The sequence below is a fragment of the Hyperolius riggenbachi genome, chromosome 9 (assembly GCF_040937935.1).
Source record: "Hyperolius riggenbachi isolate aHypRig1 chromosome 9, aHypRig1.pri, whole genome shotgun sequence".
In the NCBI taxonomy this organism is placed as follows: Eukaryota; Metazoa; Chordata; class Amphibia; order Anura; family Hyperoliidae; genus Hyperolius; species Hyperolius riggenbachi.
Window position 1 is genome coordinate 298,366,605 of NC_090654.1, and position 24,374 is coordinate 298,390,978.

General features: G+C 45.1%; 1 protein-coding gene across 3 annotated transcripts in view; it reads right to left on the reverse strand.

Moving 5' to 3' along the window:
• Positions 1 to 18,365, reverse strand: part of BCL11B (BCL11 transcription factor B) — a 206,300-nt gene extending 187,935 nt beyond the window's left edge. For all 3 annotated transcript variants that reach the window (XM_068254791.1, XM_068254792.1, XM_068254790.1), the window contains exon 1: positions 17,916 to 18,365. In XM_068254791.1, the coding sequence (XP_068110892.1) occupies positions 17,916 to 17,973 (58 nt within the window). In that variant the 5' untranslated portion in view covers positions 17,974 to 18,365. The remainder of the gene's footprint in view (positions 1 to 17,915) is intronic.
• Positions 18,366 to 24,374: the final 6,009 nt, after the last annotated feature.

The window sequence follows — 24,374 nt, forward strand, 5'->3', positions numbered from 1 at the left end:
GACCTGCACAATCGGACAGAAATAAAAGGGTTAACATTATTTTACGATGACTATACTGAATCCCTGCTATAGAATATCAGTGTCACGGGGAGGTGTACTTGCTCTGCAGCAACTAATGCCTGATTTTCAAGTCTGAAAGCAGCATATTGAAAAGGCTTCACCAAGCAAGAAGCGGGAGCAGAATTTATTCCCCATAATCCACGTCTACAGAAAGGGGAAAGAGAAAAATCTATTGTGCATTTATTTTTGCAGTGTTCAAAATTGTTTGACAGGTTCAAAAATAAAGCGCTGTGACCACATTCAACCTCGAGTTTGCAGATAATTGAACCTGTCCACATACAGATCCATTTTAACAGACAGCCATTTTTCCCTCCATAAAGCTCGCCTGAGGACATCTGCGTTCAAGCTATCCATGGCATAAACAAGTAGGCGAATGGATAGATGTCTTTTAATAGCTGCTGGTTCCTGTAACCCACCTCCCCCTCTAAACACCATCGGAGCTACAGCATGCCCTCGGCAATACATAACACGGGAGACTCTACCTGTGCGCTCTCACAAGGATTACTTTCACATAATGCATCCCCCTAGTAAGTTCTCCCAGCACCAAAAAAACAAGCATCAAAATCAAAACTACCTATAAGAAAACAGGAGCGTCTGCTACCGTCTACAGCGCATCCAACGCCACAGCTGTCAATAACCCACCTCCATAATAAAATAAGATCTGTTTATCGGCTGCTCAAATCATTGTTCTTCTGACAGGAAAAAGTACAAAGCTCAACAAAGGAAGTTCTGAAAATCTGAAACAGAAGATGCTTGTTTGAAACAAGCCTTTCCTGGTTCACACCAATACGTTAATATTTTTAAAAAAAATTATATATACGGTATATATATATATATATATATATATATATATATATATATATATATATATATATATGGTATTTTTTTTGTTTCACTTTCTGTCTTTCGATAATTTATCTCAGATTGCATCTGGGCAATTACTAAGGACATTGTACTAAGTTGGATTTTAGGGAAATTATGGGAGAACTGCAAAAGCTATTTTTTCCCACATGCCAAGCTGCTGTCCTTGACACATGAGCTGTTTTGGAAACAGACATTATGTTTGCTATCTTATGTTCAGCATTGTTTTTTCTTTTTTTCTTTAGCTTGACACGATTTGGCAGATTGGCCACGGAAAGGTGGCAAGGCAGCCGACAGAGTGTGGTGGCAATTAAGCAGGTATAGTTACCGACAAGATGGTCCAGTGGGGAGGTTATTGTGTAGGCATGGGCACTGACAGGGTGAATGAAAGGGGATGGCTGCTATGTAGGTATAAACACTAACAAGATGGCCGACAGAGGGTGACTACTGGATAGCTATGGTCACCAAGACGCCTACAAGATGGAGGTCACAGGGTGACTATTACTTAGGTATGGACACAGAGTAGATGGCTGTCAGACGGCGGCTAACATACAGGTAAGCTCACTGACAAAATGGCTGCTGTGTAGGCAAAGACAGTGACAAATCGGCTGACAGCAGGTGGCTACTGAGTTATGGTCACTGACACACTTACAAGATGACTGACACAGGGTGGCTATTACATAGGTGCGGATACATCATTACAGAGTTAGTTTGGCTGAAAAAGGACATCTGACCATCAATTTTAACCAGAAAAAAACAAAGTACATTTCTGTCCTGCAGCCTCACATATCACAGCTGATCCAGGTTGGTCCACAGGTGATGACACTGAGAATAAGATGGCTGACAGTGGCTGGATCTATGTAAGTATCAAACAACATGGCTAAAGCGCTGCGTAATATGTTGGCACTTTATAAATACAATAAATAAATAAATACAATAAAATAAATGGTGGCGGAGGTGCTGGTTCAAACTCACACAAGATGATCAAGGAAACCAAACAATTACCCAGGTACTTGTAATTGTAGACTAAATTATATTGAAAAGGTCTTCTGTTCCTCATATGAAGGTCTGCACCCTATCAAAACTGTTAGTTTGGAACTGGGCAACAGCTGTCTATATAGGCTTCAAGCAGGACTCAGATATTGCGGCCCTCACATCAAGCAACCATCATAGACTTGTGAGGGCAATGCCTCCAGTACTCTTCTACGGGGACAATCTTCTCCTCCTCTCTTCCTCTCCCTCCCCACAACATGGCAAATGATGTTCACACTCAGCAGAGCTAAGCATGCATATCTGTGCAGCTATCTCTGGACAAACACCAGCATTGCAGCCAAATATTGCTATGCACAACTGACGACAGTCTACTGTTTGCACCTAGCTTTAGCTTCAAGGTTCTGGCCACAAAACTAATCTTGTGATAGAGAGTTCTGTAGGCCTTGCTGAAATCTGACAGCCTGCTGAACCTGGCTGAAACATTTCAACTAACCCTTTCAGCACCTTCAGCCCAGGACTTCTGACATTCCTTCACAAAATCCCAAATTCTGCCCCATCTAGAATCCTGTATGAAGTTCCCAAGCAAGTCATGTCTACACCTCATAAATACCCTGAACTGCCGGCGGACACTAACAGCTGCTTTATCTGGGGCTGCACACGGTGCAATGTGTGAGATTTCAGCTCAGCACTTCCTTGCAGAAACGTAGCCATATCTTCCACTGACATATTCAAGAACGTTCAAATGCTAACTTTCACTGCTTCAATGAGATGATAAACACAGAGCAGGCCTCTGAGCCAGGTATTGTTTAAAGCAGAATTGTGTGTGTGTGGGGGAGGGGGGGGGAGTTGGTGTTTTTAGCTAGCCAATAAAAGGTGTGAGTCAAACTTAGCAGTGCACGATTGTATGGCAGATTTGTGCTACTGCAGTTTTATCTATTACCGCATGTAGTGACACTGGAGAGCATGGTGAGAGCATGGTGAGAGCTTGGTGAGAGCATGGTCAGGACATGGTCAGGGCATGGCGAGAGCATGGTGAGAGCATGGTGAGAGCTTGGTGAGAGCATGGTCAGGACATGGTCAAGGCATGGTGAGAGCATGGTGAGAGCTTGGTGAGAGCATGGTGAGAGCTTGGTGAGAGCATGGTCAGGACATGGTCAGGGCATGGTGAGAGCATGGTGAGAGCATGGTGAGGGCATGGTGAGAGCAAAGTGAGAGCATGGCGACAGCATGGTGAGAGCATGGCGAGAGCATGGTGAGGGCATGGTGAGAGCTTGGTGAGAGCATGGTCAGGACATGGTCAGGGCATGGTGAGAGCATGGTGAGAGCATGGTGAGGGCATGGTGAGAGCAAAGTGAGAGCATGGCGACAGCATGGTGAGAGCTTGGTGAGAGCATGGTGAGAGCATGGTGAGAGCTTGGTGAGAGCATGGTCAGGACATGGTCAGGGCATGGTGAGAGCATGGTGAGAGCATGGTGAGGGCATGGTGAGAGCAAAGTGAGAGCATGGCGACAGCATGGTGAGAGCATGGCGAGAGCATGGTGAGAGCATGGTGAGAGCTTGGTCAGAGCTTGGTCAGAGCTTGGTAAGAGCATGGTGAGAGCTTGGTTAGAGCAGGGTGAGGACATGGTGAGAGCTTAAAGAGAGCTTGGTGAGAGCTTGGTGAGAGCTTGGTGAGAGCTTGGTCAGAGCATGGTGAGGTCATGGTGAGAGCATGGTGAGGACATGGTGAGAGCATGGTGAGAGCTTGATGAGAGCTTAGTGAGAGCTTGGTCAGAGCATGGTGAGGTCATGGTCAGAGCATGGTGAGGTCATGGTGAGGACATGGTCAGAGCATGGTGAAGGCATGGTGAGAGTTGGTGAGAGTGTGGTGAGAGCATGGTGAGAGCTTGGTGAGCGCATGGTGTTGTTGTAAGGTTAGTTATTAGTAGCCATGTGACAACAGTAGTGTTGGTGCTGCATGGGGTTGGAGTAGCACAAAGTGTAACTCACTGACATTCACCAGCATCGTACAAACTTATTTAATAGTTCCGAATGTTTTATATGTCAAAGCCAACTTTGCTCATCTAAAGTCAGAGTATATCTCTCTCCAGTTATTAAGCTGCTTTGGTTCTGAAGACTGCTCTAACCCCCAGCAACCAATGAACTCTTAGCTGTAGAGCCACTGTCAGACGGGCTCTGATCGGGTCACTGTGTGGATACAGCACCTTCCTCACTCTGTCACACCAGACCTTTAGTTTCTCCATTTTATTCCAGATAAGGATTATCACACAACACCTGGATGTCGAATACTCTCTATGCTGTTTCTATTTCCGCTTGTTCCGGAATCTACAGACGCCTGACAATTCAATAGCTCCTCCTTCCAAGTCTTCCATGAAACCTCATAGATATCACGCTTATAAGTCACAGGTGAGAAGGAAAGAGTTAAACCAAGAGGCAGATATGCAGCGCTGAGAATCTCAATTATCTACAATTCATTCTTTTAATTAATTATGTCTAAAACCTAAAAAGAAAAAAACACAAATACCACCCTTCGTAATACAGGAATCAGGGAACCCTGGAATATCAGCGGCAGATAAAGGCCAGCGGGTCCATTTAGTCTGTCTGTTTAATTTACTTCTAATCTCTATGATTATCTTTCGGTCTATGATGAACAATTGGAATTGTATTATATGTAGGCTCCTACAGCAAGTCCATCTCAAGATGACCATTTCAATGTCCGGAACATGTAACCCCACAAATAGCTGAGCTCAGGGCCTGGCTATCTGCAGGAGGATAATATAATACCCAGCAGACATATGTTCATGCAGGTTCATCGTAGAGAATCTTATTCTGTCTTCACGACAAAAAAGCCGACCGAACCCTCCAAATCTGCAGCTTGCTATTAATACTCTCCAGCATTCCCTTCACATGCATTCGGTGAGATTTTCCTTCTGTATCTGGAGACGACGTTACATAACAACAAAAAGTTGCACAGCAGCTAAACGCCCTATTGAGAATTTAAAGGTTTTTGTTTTTCGGGAGCTCACTTTGACAGATGACTTAACTGCCCAAAAATGACAGCACTACTCAAGCCTTTGCTTTACAAAATGAACCTTTTCTTCCACCTATACGCTATATTATGATAGATATAAAACAAGTTGCTGAGGATGTCAACATAGCATATCGTTATCACGTTCAGAATTTACGACAATTATTTTTGCACCCTTCACGCGAACTTCTAAGACAGAAATTTGCAGTAAATGAATTCTATTTGTGGTGGTCGTCTATCATGCAATTATGAAAGCAAGACCACTTTTAAGAATTGCTCTTCTTTGTCCACATTTATCAAGAAGTAGAAACAGTTAAATTAGGTCATTTTCTTTCTTTCTTTCTTTTTTATTATTGTTTTTGCAGAAAAATATAAAGTCTTCACGACCTCAGCATGTAAAGGAGGAATACGAGATACTGAGAGGAGTACATTACATGCCACTTAGGCAATTAAGAGGATAAAATAAAACATAATAATTCTGAAGTATCAAATTGTGGGTTGTTGTATTTTTTTTTTTTTTTTAATAATGATATCTCATTCTGTATCGGCCAAAACTACCTCCATTCAACAAATAAAAAAGCAACATAATCTGGTGCAATAAGGAATGGCTCATACTACATGCAATACCAGAGTACCCAGAAATAAGTATCACACATACTAGGGATAAATGTGACAGCTAAAGTCAGGCAAAAATGGCTTTAACAGATAATGATCTGAGCCTTAAGGTCTGACGCGCCAGTTCAATGCTCTGAATGCTTTTGCTCGATAAGGCTTTCGGCATTATACACCCTAAAGTTATTTTAAGTCATATAGTAGATTATTATGTTAACATGAAGACATGGATTTAAATGTTTAATTTTTTTTAGTTAGAAAAAAACTGCTGCTTTTTAAATTTAGTTCTTTGCTATCTGGAGAGATTAAACAGTAATAAGCTAATTTTTTGGTCTTCAAAATGTTGTTTGCAAAGTAGCAGCAAATCAAACTTGCGCAAAAGGGGGTCAGAGAACACCCAGTGAGCAGTTAGAGTGCGTTCTTCTGCTGGGCTCAGACTGCACAGGTAAAATACTCAAAAGACCACAAAAACTATGAGAGCTGCAAAAAGACAAAAAATACTGAAGAACTTCTTCACAAAGATCGAGTCTCTACAAAACATGATGAACAACAAAACCCACAGTGGAAATGTTTGTAGCAGCAGCTCCAGGAGACAGTGTTGTAGTTTTCTGATTAGAAAACAGGCGGGTCGATAAAGAGATTTGAAGAAATATGCATATTTAGCCGGCGTTAAGAGCTTATAATTTAGCATAAACGGTGAAGCGCGTTAAAAAGGCCATCTCACAGTTTGTGACCGGTGCTGCAACATACATCGAGCTTTATTGAAAATATAAATATACTTTACTGAAAAGCAATTATTGAAGCCATAAATATGCAGAGAATGCCAATTCTGAAAAAAACAAACTTTTTAGATTCAGCTTGCAGTATGCAAAGGGACGGAATAAAAAACCCCCACTGTCCTCTTGCTGCCGTTTCAGCATTTGCAACATTTTCACTCTGACTTGCACACAAAATTTGCACAAGCGGCGCAGTCTCCGGAAATGGCGATAATCGATATACACAAACGGAATTTGAGATTGTGACTACTATGGCGTTCTAACCACATCGCTTATACCCTAAATGCAAATAGGAAGCTACTCCCTTTTCGCTTTAACCATTTGGCTGCTGATAAGTCAGCGACGCATAAACAAAATAGTCGGAGAGTTGGATGTAACGAGGTTCTCGGAGGAAAGTATTTTTTAATATTATAATCTCCATTGGTTTTGGCAGTCAAAGTGAAAGCTATACACTTCATGATGAGTTAAATTAGCACATGTAATCTAATTCTGTCTCTTCAGTGATCTCTCCTCCCTTCTCCTCTCTAAGGGATAGTCAAGGGATCCATATTTTGTCTGTAGGGCCTCATTCAAACCTTCAGTGAGCTGCAGGGCTCATCAAATGTATCCCTGCTCTCTATATTTGAACAATTGAAGCTCATTTTACCTTCGATGTCAGCATTGGTCTTTTGCCTAACCTCATTTATATCACTTGAAAAATAAAGGCATTTCGGGGTCATTTTCCCACCTTAATGCTCCTAAAAATAAAGAATTAATTAATTCATCAATGTTGAGATTTTGGGAGCTTCAGCAAGATGAAGCCCTTAAGCTTTACTTAAAGTGACAGAAAGCACGCTATAGTACCTTCTACTATTAAGGGGGGGGGGAAGTAAAGAGAAATGAGTTGTGGAATAATTTGCAGCAAAGCAACTCTTTCTCCGGAGGCAACTTTGGCCACTTGTAAGAAGAGCAGCCATTAGTGACAGGCAAATGTTACAACGCAGGCTTGGCTAACTAAACATTGTTCTTTTGCAAAATAAAAAATAATCAGTTATATAAACAAGGTAACCTGTATAAAAAAATATATATTTATATATATATATATATATATATATTATATATATATATATATATATATATAACATTTTTTTTAAAAATCAGATGTGCTCTAGGCAGTAACATTAATGTACAGAGACCATCAGAAAATAAGGAAACTGGTGCGATGGAGAAAGTTTAGTGAAAGTGCAGCAGTGCGAAAGGTCAGCGACATATGGGACGGACAAGGTGCAATTGTATAAGGTCCGGCCATCAAAGGCGAATTCGTCTGGAAGGGATTTGCATAAGTAAATGTCCTCTTTGTGCCTCAGATGTTGCAGCTGTAAACAGACTTGTATGTTGATCTCCACATTTTCACAGTAACGCTACAAAGGCAGCGCAGCCAGCAGCATCGCATCTCGCAGGCTCGGAGCTCCCCCTAGTAGCCACTGCTTGTCAGTTACTGGTTTGGGTTTTTTTAATGCCTTAAGGCACAGTTGAAATGTGCAGCTTAGAAATTAAATAGGGAGTGTGCAAGAGTAAAAGTTTATTTTAAAAACTATTTGCAAAAGCAACAAAAATATATTCATTAAACGTGCAAAGTCTGTGGGAAACGTGGAACTGCATGCCGGCACTGGCCACCTACAGCCACCTTCCTGACCAATCGTGGCCACCTACAGCCACCTTCCTGACCAATCGTGGCCACCTACAGCCCCCCTTCCTGACCAATCGTGGCCACCTACAGCCACCTTCCTGACCAATCGTGGCCACCTACAGCCCCCTTCCTGACCAATCGTGGCCACCTACAGCCCCCTTCCTGGCCAATCGTGGCCACCTACAGCCCCCTTCCTGACCAATCGTGGCCACCTACAGCCACCTTCCTGACCAATCGTGACCACCTACAGCCCCCCTTCCTGACCAATCGTGGCCACCTACAGCCACCTTCCTGACCAATCGTGGCCACCTGCAGCAACCTTCCTGACCAATCGTGGCCACCTACAGCCCCCCTTCCTGACCAATCGTGGCCACCTGCAGCAACCTTCCTGACCAATCGTGGCCACCTACAGCCCCCTTCCTGACCAATCGTGGCCACCTACAGCCCCCTTCCTGACCAATCGTGGCCACCTACAGCCCCCTTCCTGACCAATCGAGTGTGGCCTCTTGTGCTATAACCTGATCAATCTCTGGCTTTCTGAACTTCATTTAAACTTGAATTCTATCAAAGATGCTTTTGATGCCCTTTGTGTAATAAATCTTGTTGCCCCTGATTTTTTCCCCCCTCTTTAGGAAGGAAACATTTAACTTCCAAACTACCAAAATAAATGATTGATTATTGAATGCAGAACCTGCACATTTTAGAAAGAGTCACAAAATAAAATGAATATAATTGATAAAATTTAGAATTTACATTTGGACAGAAGCATATTATCTCACAAGGCGAGACTTTTCCAGCGGTTGGCGTGAGTCAAACATGAAGTGGTGAAGGTGGAACGACAGGCCTCCTATCAGCGAAAACTTAGCATGTGAAAAAGGGTCACAGAAATTTTAATCTCTGCATAAAATTTCAGTCATAGGTAGTCGTCACGCTCCTTCCTGTTATCAACCACAATTGCTTTCCTGTGGGGCGCTACCTGTCGGTAACGAAAGAGTTAGCGGCCTTAATCCACCTTATCGAGTTGATGCTTTGTAAAACCTGCTTCAGCTCTCGGGGTTCATCAAGAGGAAGCCAGAGCTGCAGCTTAACTTCACTCAACAAGCAATGCTTCTGCTCTCCTATAGCAAAGTTTTTACATACAAGAGGATGGGAGGCTTATAATTATTATTATTATTATTATTATTGTGTTTCTGAAGCTTTCATTTGTGCTGCCCGTCAATTCCCCAGAGATATCTCTAATATAGAAAAAAACAAGACACAGACTTAAAGCTGATGAAATCTTAAAGGCAGGATTATGTAATTTAGGCAAGACCAGCAGGAGAGGGAACGAGAGGTGTACAAGTGCTTCCATATTCAATCAAGAGATTGCAAATTAAAAGACGCTCTTTAATTGAGGTAGGGCTGCAGGTATCAGAAGCTTCTGCATCAATCTAACCAAGTTCAGCCGAACAACAAGAAAGAAAGAAGTCATTTCTCCAGAATCTGACGTTACAGATATTAAACTCAGTATGAGACCTTCAGATGAAAGAAAATAGCATGTCACTCGGTTAACATTAACTGCAGCTCCCTCATGCATTGTAAGGCCTTGTGTAAATTAACACCTCAAAATGTGCTAATTATAGGATAAGAGATATAGAATAAAAACGTCCATTTTGGATGAATGTGACTAAAGTCCGAGGCATGGGGCAAACGGGACGATACTTCTGTGTAGGCCTCTCGTCCCATAAGCTTTGGGCGACTACTTCATACATAGGGCCTAATATGGGCCCGGTCTCAATTCCTACACTCTTCTTTTCAACTAAAATAAATGGACTATTTAAAAAGAAGGAAAGACGAGTCGTGTTGCAGGTAGACTTTTTTTTGTTGAGTGGAAGCCTATAAGACAAGAATGTCTATCGTGGTAAAGGGGGAGATACAGGTAAAATCCATTGAGTGGAAGCCTATAAGACAAGAATGTCTATCGTGGTAAAGGGGGAGATACAGGTAAAATCCACTGAGTGGAAGCCTATAAGGGGAGAATGTCTATCGTGGTAAAGGGAGAGATACAGGTAAAATCCACTGACTGGAAGCTTATAATACGAGAATGTCTATCGTGGTAAAGGAGGAGATACGGGTAAAATCCACTGACTGGAAGCTTATAATACGAGAATGTCTATCGTGGTAAAGGGGGAGATACAGGTAAAATCCACTGACTGGAAGCCTATAAGACGAGAATGTCTATCGTGGTAAAGGGGGAGATACAGGTAAAATCCACTGAGTAGAGCCTATAAGTCGAGAACGTCTATCGTGGTAAAGGGGGAGATACAGGTACAATCCACTGAGTAGAGCCTATAAGTCGAGAACGTCTATCATAGTAAAGGAGAGATACAGGTAAAATCCACTGAGTGGAAGCCTATAAGACGAGAATGTCTATCGTGGTAAAGGGGGAGATACAGGTAAAATCCACTGAGTGGAAGCCTATAAGACGAGAACGTCTATCATAGTAAAGGGAGAGAAACTCTCGGTCTTCAGATTCCGATATAACACAAACCAGAGGGCTTTTCAACAATAAACAATAAAAACTGGTTGGACTACTCTCTGAAATACATCTGCAGGAATTTTCATGCTAAGCTATCAGCATGTTGCCTCACTGGCCCCTCTTGCCCCAGACCTGATCCAATCGTTTCTCCCTCTTTAGCAAGCAGGGTAAAATTGTTGATATTTTTTTATGATCGGCAGGACGGCGAGCGACCCTTTCAGGTCTGCCAGCTGCCTGTAGCTCTCCCGTAGTAGAGAGTGTGTCTAGCATGTGCTGTTGTTTGCTTTAGAGATGTCACTATAGTCCAATGCATAACAGTAGCGGTGCACGCTGCATCTCTCTACAGCCCAGTCTGATGCCCAATAACAGAATATAACGAAGTTACAGACTGCTCTGCTTATTCCACCCAATTCTCTCCTGCAAACCCCCCAACAGCAAAATCGTGACATCACAACAACAGTAACCCTAACAGAGGAACACCCAGCCTTTCCTCCTAATTTGCATCATTTTGTAATCCCTGGGGGGGAACACCCCAAGTCCAGCTGCCATTTTACTTTCCGCTTCTACTTTTGTATCCTGGTGTGCAGTCTTGTGTATCACAGACCAAAAAAAGAAATAAGTACGTCCTGATTGAGTTACAGCTAAAACACTGATTTTAAATGTATTTTAGACACTTGTCAAGGATGTTGCAAGATATTCTTAAATGCAAATAAGTAAAAAAAAATCTAAACAGGCCAAGCAGTGCATTTGAAAAGCACCACGGGGATTATATAAAAATAAAAAAAAGGATGGGCGCATTTTGATATTTTTTTGGCTCTGCAGAAAACAAGCTGATATAATGAATCAAATTTTCTGTTACCCACCGAGCACAAAAAAACCTTCATTTCTTTTTGAATCAGCTGTCACAATTCATGCAGGTGTAGCTATGGTGTAACGCCAATGCTATGCATTCTCCAACACTGAAAAACCTGCACTAGACTGACACCTCGACATTACTGCCTACAGAAACTCATGGCCTGACATCAAGGCCACTTCACTAACGATTTCTCATACAATTCTCACCGCACACAATCCAGGTCCTGCACAGAGAAATGTAAAGCACCCAATAGGCAGTGCAGCCAGTCAGGGTTGTGGCAGGGAAAGGGTTACTCAGGGTGCCAAACAACTGCCATGAATATTCAAATTACAACCAGTGATGTCATTTCAAAAAAGCAATGATCAATAGATCTCAGATCAGGAGTATGTAAAGAGCAAATATACTTACCTGATCTGCGTCCTGGTGCTTCCCTGGGAGACAAATCTCAATAGCAACCCCCCAAAATATAAACCCCTATGGCTTTCGAATCATCAGCCCCACAAAAAATCCAGAAATACCCAAATAATACTGAGATACTGACCAGATATTTTGTAAAAAGCAGCAGCAGATGCAGCCCTTACCAATATAAATATTGCATAGCAATCATCTGCACATCATTACAGCATCTGCCTAACACACAAAAACGCTCATAAACCATCTCATCCTCTGACAGCACAGATCCCAACTCTTCGCCTTTCTGTTTCAAAATAGGGAAAAAATACAAGCTGTGAGCTGAAGCAACTGAGCGAACCTCCAATACAAAAACACAATAAATGAAAGAAAAGAAAATCTAAGTCATTAGAGAGAAATTCCCCTGAAATAAAGAGAGGAAGGCAGCGAGGAACGGCATGCAGCAGAAAGGACGGCTGCTCCCCGCCAGACAGGGGAGGGGAGAGACCCTAATATATCCCTATATATATTTATTTATTTAAATTTGTTAAAATCTTCCATAAATATTCTGCCGGCTCTCCCGGGCTGGCTGAGCCCCAGACGAGAGCAGCAGAGCGCCTGCCGGGGGAATACGCTGGAGATTAGGCTACTGTACTTTATTTCACAGGCTTCCAGGAGTCGGGATGCAGAGGGGAAGGAGGCAGCGGCTCGCAGACCCCAGCTGTGGGCGGGAAAGCGAGGAGAGCTCAGGCGTCTCTCCGATTACCTCTTCTCACGTTCTGCTCCGGAGTTCCCCCCTGTCCCCAGTTACCCCACAGACACAGGGAACCAGGAACAAGCTCCCACTTTACCCCACAGACACAGAAAACCAGGAACAAGCTCCCACTTTACCCCACAGACACAGGGAACCAGGAACAAGCTCCTACTTCATCCCACAGACACAGGGAACCAGTAACAAGCTCCCACTTTACCCCACAGACACAGAAAACAGGGGAAAAGCTCACACTTTACATCACAGACACAGAAAACCAGGGAAAAGCTCACACTTTACCCCACAGACACTGGGAACCAGGAACAAGCTCCCACTTTACCCCACAGACACAGAAAACAGGGGAAAAGCTCCCACTTTACCCCACAGACACAGGGAACCAGGAAAAAGCTCCCACTTTACCCCACAGACACAGGGAACCAGGAACAAGGTCCCACTTTACCCCACAGACACAGGGAACCAGGAAAAAGCTCCCACTTTACCCCACAGACACAGAAAACCAGGAACAAGTTCCCACGGACACAGGGAACAGGACACAAGCCCCCACAGACACAGGGAACCAGGAACAAGCTCCCACTTTACCCCACAGACACAGGCAACCAGGAACAAGGTCCCACTTTACCCCACAGACACAGGGAACCAGGAACAAGGTCCCACTTTACCCCACAGACACAGGGAACCAGGAACAAGCTCCCACTTTACCCCACAGACAAAGGCAACCAGGAACAAGCTCCCACGGACACAGTGAACCAGGCACCAGCCCCCACTGCCTTCACACAAGCTGCAATGAGGACTTCCCTGCAGCCTATCTTCAGTGCAAACCCCCATTGCAATTCTATAAATATTCATATATAACAATAGATTTCACTCATCTGGGGCCAATGCACTATATATACTTCACTAAAGTGGTGGCTTTTTTCACTGGTACTTGTGCAGCAACACAGAAGTATATGCATTGCCTGCATTCATACACACTAATAGATAATAAACAGCCAGAGGTCTATAGACGTTCTACGTGTTACAAAGTTGCTGTTTTGTTTTGGAGAATAGCAATACTCCAGGCAAGTTCCCCAATGATCTGTAAACAATTACAGCCAGCATGATCCTTGGCGTCTGTGATGGGCCATATTCCTCTACATCACAATGTTCTGCAGACGCAAACCTCACACACACTCTCTACAATCTGGAGTCAAATTGTTTCACTGCTCCACTCGTCATTCGACTGCAAGCTCTGTGGGCCAGGGCTGGGCTTTAGGACCTGCCATTCTGTGGGGTTGTACCTCAAGGTATGGTCAGTACACCCTGGCCAGTACACAAGGCATGGTCAGTACACCCTGGTCAGTACACAAGGCATGGTCAGTACACCATGGCCAGTACACAAGGCATGGTCAGTACACCCTGGTCAGTACACAAGGCATGGTCAGTACACCCTGGTCAGTACACAAGGCATGGTCAGTACACCCTGGTCAGTACACAAGGCATGGTCAGTACACCCTGGCCAGTACACAAGGCATGGTCAGTACACCCTGGTCAGTACACAAGGCATGGTCAGTACACCATGGCCAGTACACAAGGCATGGTCAGTACACCCTGGTCAGTACACAAGGCATGGTCAGTACACCCTGGCCAGTACACAAGGCATGGTCAGTACACCCTGGTCAGTACACAAGGCATGGTCAGTACACCCTGGCCAGTACACAAGGCATGGTCAGTACACAAGGCATGGTCAGTACACCATGGCCAGTACATAAGGCATGGTCAGTACACCCTGGCCAGTACACAAGGCATGGTCAGTACACCCTGGTCAGTACACAAGGCATGGTCAGTACACCCTGGTCAGTACACAAGGCATGGTCAGTACACCCTGGCCAGTACACAAGGCATGGTCAGTACACAAGGTATGGTCAGTACACCATGGTCAGTACACAAGGCATGGTCAGTACACAAGGCATGGTCAGTACACCCTGGTCAGTACACAAGGCATGGTCAGTACACAAGGCATGGTCAGTACACCATGGTCAGTACACAAGGCATGGTCAGTACACAAGGCATGGTCAGTACACCCTGGTCAGTACACAAGGCATGGTCAGTACACAAGGTATGGTCAGTACACAAGGCATGGTCAGTACACCCTGGTCAGTACACAAGGCATGGTCAGTACACAAGGCATGGTCAGTACACCATGGTCAGTACACAAGGCATGGTCAGTACACAAGGCATGGTCAGTACACCCTGGTCAGTACACAAGGCATGGTTAGTACACCCTGGTCAGTACACAAGGCATGGTCAGTACACCCTGGTCAGTACACAAGGCATGGTCAGTACACCCTGGCCAGTACATAAGGCACGGTCAGTACACCCTGGCCAGTACACAAGGCATGGTCAGTACACAAGGCATGGTCAGTACACCATGGTCAGTACACAAGGCATGGTCAGTACACAAGGCATGGTCAGTACACCCTGGTCAGTACACAAGGCATGGTCAGTACACCCTGGTCAGTACACAAGGCATGGTCAGTACACCCTGGCCAGTACACAAGGCATAGTCAGTACACCCTGGCCAGTACACAAGGCTTGCAAGTCACCGATAGGCACTTGGCATAACGTACGTCTTCATGTTTGCCATAATATTTGATCACCTGCAGAAGCGAAGGCCCGGGAAGATGATGTATGTAATTAGTGATAATGACACGGCTCCCTCTCAAGCAGCAGAATACCGGGGTATTTCTGTAGGTATTCAGGAGTTGTGGCCTTTGCTTGGAAGGGTCTTCTCACACCGGCTTACTTGCCAAACTTTTTAATAACTGATAGATTAAGGCTGAGGCTTCTCTGCTAGGCAGTCAGCTGCCACTCCATAGAAGTATTCCAGGCCTATAGTGGTGCCCCAACACTGAACCCACATGGGCATCAGTCAGGTAAGAGGGGGTACATGGGGCTGCCTTTCCTGGCAATAACTGAAAATAAGGATTTTGTCCCATGTGAGTGATGTCTACCTCTCTTCCTGATAAACCTGCACCCCCTCCCCCCCTCCTCCCTTCCCAGACTGTGCTGCCAGTTTGGTTGCATTTCCATTTTACAACCACTCAGTTGCTGTACTGTTATAAGCATGTGTTTGTCATTAGCTCTCGCCAGCCTGTCCAGGATCAGCTCCCTCCATCGCTCTGCCTCACAACTAACTGCACATTTTCACATCCCCAAGTCCAGGCCACTGAAGGGTGGGGGGGGGGGGGACACCAGTCCGTGATCTGCCACTGGACACATGCATTGCCCAGGCCACTGCAGGGGGACACCAGTCCGTGATCTGCCAGTGAATGGCACATGCATTGCCCAGGCCACTGCAGGGGGACACCAGTCTGTGATCTGCCACAGAATGACACATGCATTGCCCAGGCCACTGCAGGGGGACACCAGTCTGTGATCTGCCACAGAATGACACATGCATTGCCCAGGCCACTGCAGGGGGGGGGGGGGGCACCAGTCCGTGATCTTCCACAGAATGACACATGCATAGCCCAGGCCACTGCAGGGGGACACCAGTCCGTGATCTGCCACAGAATGACACATGCATTGCCCAGGCCACTGCAGGGGGGGGGGGGGACACCAGCCACAGAATGACACATGCATTGCCCAGGCCACTGGAGGGGGGGGGGGGAGACACCAGCCACAGAATGACACATGCATTGCCCAGGCCACTGCAGGGGGGGGGGACACCAGCCACAGAATGACACATGCATTGCCCAGGCCACTGGAGGGGGGGGGGGACACCAGCCACAGAATGACACATGCATTGCCCAGGCCACTGGAGGGGGGGGGGGGGGGGGAGACACCAGCCACAGAATGACACATGCATTGCCCAGGCCACTGCAGGGGGGGGGGGGGACACCAGTCCGTGATCTGCCACAGAATGACACATGCATTGCCCAGGCCACTGCAGGGGGGGGGGGGGGCACCAGTCCGTGATCTGCCACTGAATGAAACATGCACAGCTCTGCATTGGATCAGGTCACTCATGCACAACGTCGCACATCTGCAATAAAACCAGAAATAAAATTGCAAAGCACTGGACAGGAGATCTGCAGAACCCCCGGCTAACGGAGGAAGGGGGAGGGGGGGGCATTTGTGCTGATTAAATGACAAAGTGAAAATGAAAGTGAAGTGAACGAAGTGGGGGAGTCTGATAAAGGCATGGCTGCCAATATTATAATATACTGTCCAGGGACACGAGTGCCTCCCAGCCACTGAGTGGAGGGTCCTGATGAGCAGTAGTGGCATAGTATGTGATGGTGAGAGAGCTATATACTATGCCATAGTGATCTCCTGTCATTGGACGCTGAAGGTTACACACTATAAACTTGTGACCAGTGGTCAGTACAGGGGCAATGTTACTAAGGACAGAGAAGTGAAGCCTGAGGATAGAGATGTGAAGTCTGAGGATAGACCTGTGTAGCCTGAAGATAGAACTCTAAAGCCTGAGGACAGAGCCATGAAGCCTGAGGATAGAGCTGTGCAGCGTGAGGACAGAGCCATGAAGCCTGAGGATAGAGAAGTGCAGCTTGAGGACAGAGCTGTGAAGTCTGAGGACAGACCTGTGCAGCCTGAGGATACACCTGTGCAGCCTGAGAACAGAGCTATGAAGCCTGAGGATAGACCTGTGCACTGTGCAGCCTGAGGATAGACCTGTGCACTGTGCAGCCTGAGGATAGACCTTGATAAACATGTGCAGCCTGAGGACAGAGCTGTGCAGCCTGAGCTATGAAGCCTGAGGACAGACCTGTGCAGCCTGAGGACAGAGCTATGAAGCCTGAGGATAGACCTGTGCAGCCTGAGAATAAACCTGTGCAGCCTGAGCTATGAAGCTTGAGGAGAGACCTGTGCAGCCTGAGCTATGAAGCTTGAGGACAGACCTGTGCAGCCAGAGGATAGAGGTATGAAGCCTGAGGATAGACCTGTGCAGCCTGAGAATACACCTGTGCAGCCTGAGGACAGAGCTGTGCAGCCTGAGCTATGAAGCCTGAGGACAGACCTGTTCAGCCTGAGAATAAACCTGTGCAGCCTGAGGACAGAGCTCTGCATCCTGAGCTATGAAGCCTGAGGACAGACCTGTGCAGCCTGAGAATAAACCTGTTCAGCCTGAGGACGGACCTGTGCAGCCAGAGGATAGAGCTATGAAGCCTGAGGACAGACCTGTGCAGCCAGAGGATAGAGCTGTGAAGCCTGAGGACAGACCTGTGCAGCTGCTTATCAGGGAAGCTCGCCGCTGGGAGACCGGGGGAGTTGCTTCTCTCTGCTGCTGTCAGAATTGTTGCACATGTGTTGCAGAAGTTTTCCCCAATCTCTGCAGGTCCCCCTTCCCTCCTGATGCCCCCCAGACGGGCAGACTTACGTGCGATGGGCTCCCTCTGTAACAAGTGCTGCGGGTTCCCTTGCTTGCGGCGGGACATTGCCTTGGCATTTACAGTGGCATCGCCCGGAGACCTGCGCTCTGCCACCTTCCTCTGCGGCTTCTCTTCCTCCGCGAAGCGATTCAAACGTCCAACAAAAAGAAAGAACTCAAAACAGCAAAAAAAGAAGAAGAAGAAAAACTGAGCCCCGCGAGCTGCGATCCTCCTGAAGTTACCAAGTGGCTGCTGTGCCCAGTCCGGAGTCCGCGGTGCCCATCAATGCCACCCTCACCAGTCACAATCAGCAGAAGAAGGATGAATAGAAACTGCCCAGAAGAGAGAGAGTGAGAGGTGAGTATGTGCCGGGTGGTGAGCCCGCTGCCTGGCACTGCCACTGGGAGAGGGGAGGGGGATGTGAAGATGGCGGAGTCCTGCTTCTCTGGAGCTCTCTGTCTCTCTATGGCTGGGGCTGTCTCTGTACAATGGGATAAAATTCAAGTTCAAGTACGGACGTGACGTTTAATCTGCACCAGAGACAAAAAGAGGAGAGACTATAAGGTGCACTGGGGGCGACTAGTGGTGGCTTCTTAACATTGTACCCTGCCTGGAATATCACAGAGAGACATGCCTGCCAGCTCTTTGTACACCTCCCCTGCTTGTGCAGCCTGCTCTCCGGAGAGGGGAGGGGGGACAGGGCTCTCCACACTCTCATTCCTGGACAGAAGTAACCTCTCCGGCCACAGCATGTCTCTCTCTGGCCTCAGCATTTCCCTCTGTATTCCCTCTCTGGGAAGTGGGATATAGTCACCATTCCAGCATGTCCTGTAATGTCATTCCATGCAATGCTGGGAAGGGGGGTTATTCAATAATGTCCTGGAGCCCCCCGAACCTGAAGGGCCCATTCTCATGCGATTTGGTGGGAAGGACGGGAGGTCGGTGGGGATTGGTTGGTGTGTGTGGGGACGGGTTGCAATGAGTTACTACAATCTACGCTTGGTTCACAGATTGTCCGACGGGCCCAGTAGTGGTCTGCGGGACGACCGCGGCGTTAGACTCCGCCGCTCGCCCAAATACACCGACACCACCAGACTGTATTGTAACGCGTTTCCGTAAACGATAAGCTGTTTATTTGGGAGGGTTTGAATTTTTTGGGGGGTGAGAGGAATATTTTGGGTCACCCCCCCATCCCTCCCCCCAGCATCGCGCTCAATGTTTGCCAACCCCATCCGGCAAATTGTCCCAACCGGCAGATTATTCTATGGATTCCTCGACACGCGTCGGAACACAACACATGGCTGCGTCTGATTCATCTGATGTGAAATTATAACAAGCACAGCTTCGAATTTACTTCCCAACGCAGACCTCTCAATACCGCTTATTTCACAACGCCCCAAAAAAATTCCACAGGAGATTTTTTTTTTTACTTGTTATTAAAACACATCAGTTCTTCCCCCCCCCCCCCCCCCCCCCAGCATGGACCACGATGGGTTAAAAATTGTCAGCTTGATATTATGTGCATATTTTATAAGGTCGCGTAATTTCTACTACTTAGCTACAAGGCAGGTGACACTAACTCAAGTGCCGCGTACAGTCGCAAATATTGTTCTTTATAGCTTCTACGCTTCATTCCAATATTTGTTTTAGCTAATTTAGCGCCTGAAACGTTGGCTGACAATCCGTGAGAAAGTCTATCCTCGTCTCATCTATTTATTTTTTTTTAAATAAAGCCAAACCATCGTTTACCCATTATTTAAGAACATATTCATCATTTTATTTTTTTAATAAAATAATCAAATTAAATATAAATGAATCTCCCCCTCCCCCCAGATGTGCGTAACGATGTAGCGGTGCCCAGAAGTGAATTGACATGGAGGTAGGCTATGAATTTGTATAAAATGATGTTACTCTATACAGGGTACAGTATTTCAGTGGCAGATAGAACAACATCCATGGAATTTGTAATAATTAAGTAGCGTGTAGAATAAGGCGCTGGCGTTCCACGTTCGAAGGACACCTTTTCATTCTGTTCCTGGAGGAGGTGAAAAGTGTAAAAGGATGAAGACTGTTTAATTGTAGGAGGTGTATAAAATACATTAGAGACAGAGGCGCTGGCGATATTGTTGTCTCCATTCACAAGCATTTATTATTATTGCAGCGGCAGCGGCATAATCACCAGGACTGCAGTCACACATGATGAGTGGAACTGGGGAGCTCTCTCTGCCTCTCTCTGCTTCACTTCAGCCTATAGATGAATAGATTATTGCAACACAATCTGCCATTTACAAAGGGGAATTTTTATTCAAAAATCCTTTTTGTTGATTTTTTCATTTTTAGATGCACGAATTTGCGCTGTAGTGGGAACCAAAAACACATTGAAATGAATAACTAAGTCTCCCTTCCTTGCTGTTCTTGCAATTTTTTGTTTTTTTCTTAAATTAATTAAATCAAATCATTCTGGAGGTTTTTTTTTTTTTCCACTTCTGTAACCACAGCAAAAAATAAAAGAATCCAGCGAGATGAAAGTTGTGCAGGTGTCTCTCTATCTGGTCTTAAGCATATGTCAAAATTCAAAGCTTTACTTGCATAATGTTGGGTCGCTGTGTTATAAAATAAACTGACAAAAAGATGGGAGGTTGTTTTTTATTTTTGTATTTTTTTTTTAATTAGAACCATCTCTTTTTTGTGTGTTTTTGGATCCAGCAGGGAGTATCGTGCAATTTTTGTCTGCGTGGTCTGGACACATGAATAATGAGGCTGGATTAATGTCCCCCCCCCCCCCCCCTCGTCTCGTCTCGTCGTGGACATCGAGTGCCATCAATATCTCATCAGGTCCCTTATAGTCCATGTGATGAGCAGAGACAGTGTCTGTCCACAGCCCAGCGGGATAGAGGGGGGGGATGGGGCGTTATCTCACTCTACTGGCCCCCAGGCAAACCCCTAAGAAAGTCCACCACATTCCCACTTATTACTGAGAAATCCTTTTTGGCAAAAAGCAGCATGGGGCAGCTCAGCTCAGCCGGTCGGGGAAATGGCTTCTTAACCCTTCTTCTTTCTCCGACCGGCTCTCTGCCGTCCTGTCGGCATAGCAGGGGTTAAGCAGAGTGCCAGGATGACATGGTGACACGGTCTAAGGAGCTGTGCGGTTATTTAACTGCGCGCACTGTGGTGGAAGGAAATTCTTTTCACTGCTGAATGGCTTTGGGCTGGAAGGCAGTGCCGGAGGAGTTAATGATATAATTGTTGGTGGCTGGGTTATGAATGGGGGTGTCCTTAGCGGTGGCTGTGGGGAGGAGTAGACACGCTATACCTCTCATATTCCATTCCTCCACTTTAGTAAAGCAATTCCTCAGTAGTAACTGTCCTCCGATCCTCACCTGAAGGTCTGAGGCCCCCCTCCACCTGCTGTCACAATGACTGATGTCACCGGGGGAGACAGGCCTAGTCAGGAATGCAGCAAAGTTTGGAATATGAATGTGTGAGGACGGGGTGAACACAGGGAGAAAGGGCCTTCATAGCTTTTTATTTGTAGTATTCCCAGGAGAGATGTTTCCGCACTTGCCAACTGTCCCCGATGTCAAGGAAGGGACAGCCCTATATTTGTCCCACGGAGATTGCATGTCTTGCAGCTCTGTGCTTTCATTTCAAGATTGACCAACAGCGTCATCAAATCCCCTGTTTTCTCTTTTTCTTTTCATTGTAGGTTTAGCTGCTGTTATCTCTTAAACTCTGTCACTAATTAGAGGAGAATTAAAACAATATATATCTATATACAGGATCTTCTCAAAAAATTAGCATATTGTGATAAAGTTCATTATTTTGTGTAATGTACTGATAAACATTAGACTTTCATATATTTTAGATTCATTACACACAACTGAAGTAGTTCAAGCCTTTTATTGTTTTAATATTGATGATTTTGGCATACAGCTCATGAAAACCCAAATTTCCTATCTCATAAAATTAGCATATTTCATCCGACCAATAAAAGAAAAGTGTTTTTAAAACAAAAAAAGTCAACCTTCAAATAATTATGTTCAGTTATGCACTCAATACTTGGTCGGGAATCCTTTTGCAGAAATGACTGCTTCAATGCGGCATGGCATGGAGGCAATCAGCCTGCGGCACTGCTCAGGTGTTATGGAGGCCCAGGATGCTTCGATAGCGGCCTTAAGCTCATCCAGAGTGTTGGGTCTTGCGTCTCTCAACTTTCTCTTCACAATATCCCACAGATTCTCTATGGGGTTCAGGTCAGGAGAGTTGGCAGGCCAATTGAGCACAGTAATACCATGGTCAGTAAACCATTTACCAGTGGTTTTGGCACTGTGAGCAGGTGCCAGGTCGTGCTGAAAAATGAAATCTTCATCTCCATAAAGCTTTTCAGCAAATGGAAGCATGAAGTGCTCCAAAATCTCCTGATAGCTAGCTGCATTGACCCTGCCCTTGATAAAACACAGTGGACAAACACCAGCAGCTGACATGGCACCCCAGACCATCACTGACTGTGGGTACTTGACACTGGACTTCAGGCATTTTGGCATTTCCCTCTCCCCAGTCTTCCTCCAGACTCTGGCACCTTGATTTCCGAATGACATGTAAAAGTTGCTTTCATCCGAAAAAAAGTACTTTGGGCCACTGAGTAACAGTCCAGTGCTGCTTCTCTGTACCCCAGGTCAGGCGCTTCTGCCGCTGTTTCTGGTTCAAAAGTGAGTTCATGCTTCCATTTGCTGAAAAGCTTTATGGAGGTGAAGATTTCCTTTTTCAGCACGACCTGGAACCTGCTCACAGTGCCAAAACCAAAGGATGCCTGGAATTAGAAGGGGGGGGGGGGGGGGGAATGTGACATGCCATTGTTTGTTTATTTTCTTTTTAAAAAAATGCAACTTCTCTGGCTCTTGGCGAATCATCTGCAGGATCACACGCTGCCGCTTACTACGCATTCAATAATAAATTATTTAAAATATATTAAGCAGGAAATGTTTTCTTTAAGGTAAGAGGCATTGCTGTTTTTTACAAAATAAGAAAAGAAAATTCCCGATCTACCGGTTAGTAGATCCTCCCCCATAACCCGAAACTTCTCACTCCCCCCCCCCACCCATAACCCGCAACTTCTCACTCCCCCCCCCTCCCTTTCCCAAATGTCCAAAGTCGTGACTCCCTGATAAAAACAGACTTCTGTGATAGGCTAACAGTCGGCAGGTAGGCGTGACATCAGCTGATGACTCTTCCCATTGCAGGCCCATGTGACTGGAGGGGGAGTGTTTCACACTGATTGGGCATGAGCAGGCAGCTGTAGGTCGCCGAGGAGGATGCATGAATTAGTGCAGCTGGAATTTTCATTTTCTTTAAAATAAAATAAAAAACACTGCCAAATTTTATTCCATTTTTTTATGCATTATTCATTTAAATACGTGTTCTATCAAAATGCCTATTTAAAAACCATGTCTGGAGTGATGTTTTAAAAAGCACTTGATGACAACTGGACATTTATAAACATCCAGTGTATTTGTGGAGAGAGCACCGCCAGTTTGTTACTAAATGAGGGACATGTGGAATCATTGTCACCGTGAGGAGTTGTAAACATGAAAACATTTTGGTGTGTCTTAAGCTCAACACACACCATACAATCTTGGTTGTACAGATTTACCAAATCTATGTAATATAAGGGCCAACAGATTGATAATACCTTGAAAGATTGATTGGATAAGCTCTTGTACTACATGAAAGTGGTAAGATTGAACAACCAAGATTGTATGGTGTGTGTTGAGCCTTAAAGGTTAGACCCGCGTCACATAAAAAGGACATATCCAATCCAACATTAAAAGTCATTTTTCAAACTTGGGAAAGTTTTAGAAAAAGTGCAAGAGACATACTGTACGTGGTAACATTTTAACCATGATAAATAGTAGAATAGATTTTGAGAGTTTTAGGGTTGAGGCCCGTGTCTTGGGTATATTTTTTTAGTCACAAACTGAATCAAAAACAATTACATTTTTGCATATTCTGTACCAAAATGAAAGACTTGTAAAATGAAAACAATGACAGAATATAAAAGAAAATACATATTTTGTTACCTTAGGAACTTGACTTTTTAAATATGTATGCATTGAGGGTATATTGCCATTATTTTTGCAAATAAGTCTTATAATTATTGATAGTGTATCACAAAAAAGCAAAAACACAAAAGAGAAAAAGACCTTTATTTCCAAATACAATATTGTCACCAGACATCTAAATGTTGTAATAACCAGGATGGATGAGGAAATCAAATTTGTAGGTTTATCGTACAGTTATCTCTCTTCATTGTAAAGCTATATTGGTTGTAAATGGAGAAATAATGTGTTTTTTTTTTCTATTTTTTTCCCCTTATTTTCCTTTAAAACGCATAGAAAATAAAGTAATTACTAAACAAAAATATAACCCACTAAAAGTCTTAATCTGTCCTGAAAAAAAAAACAATATAC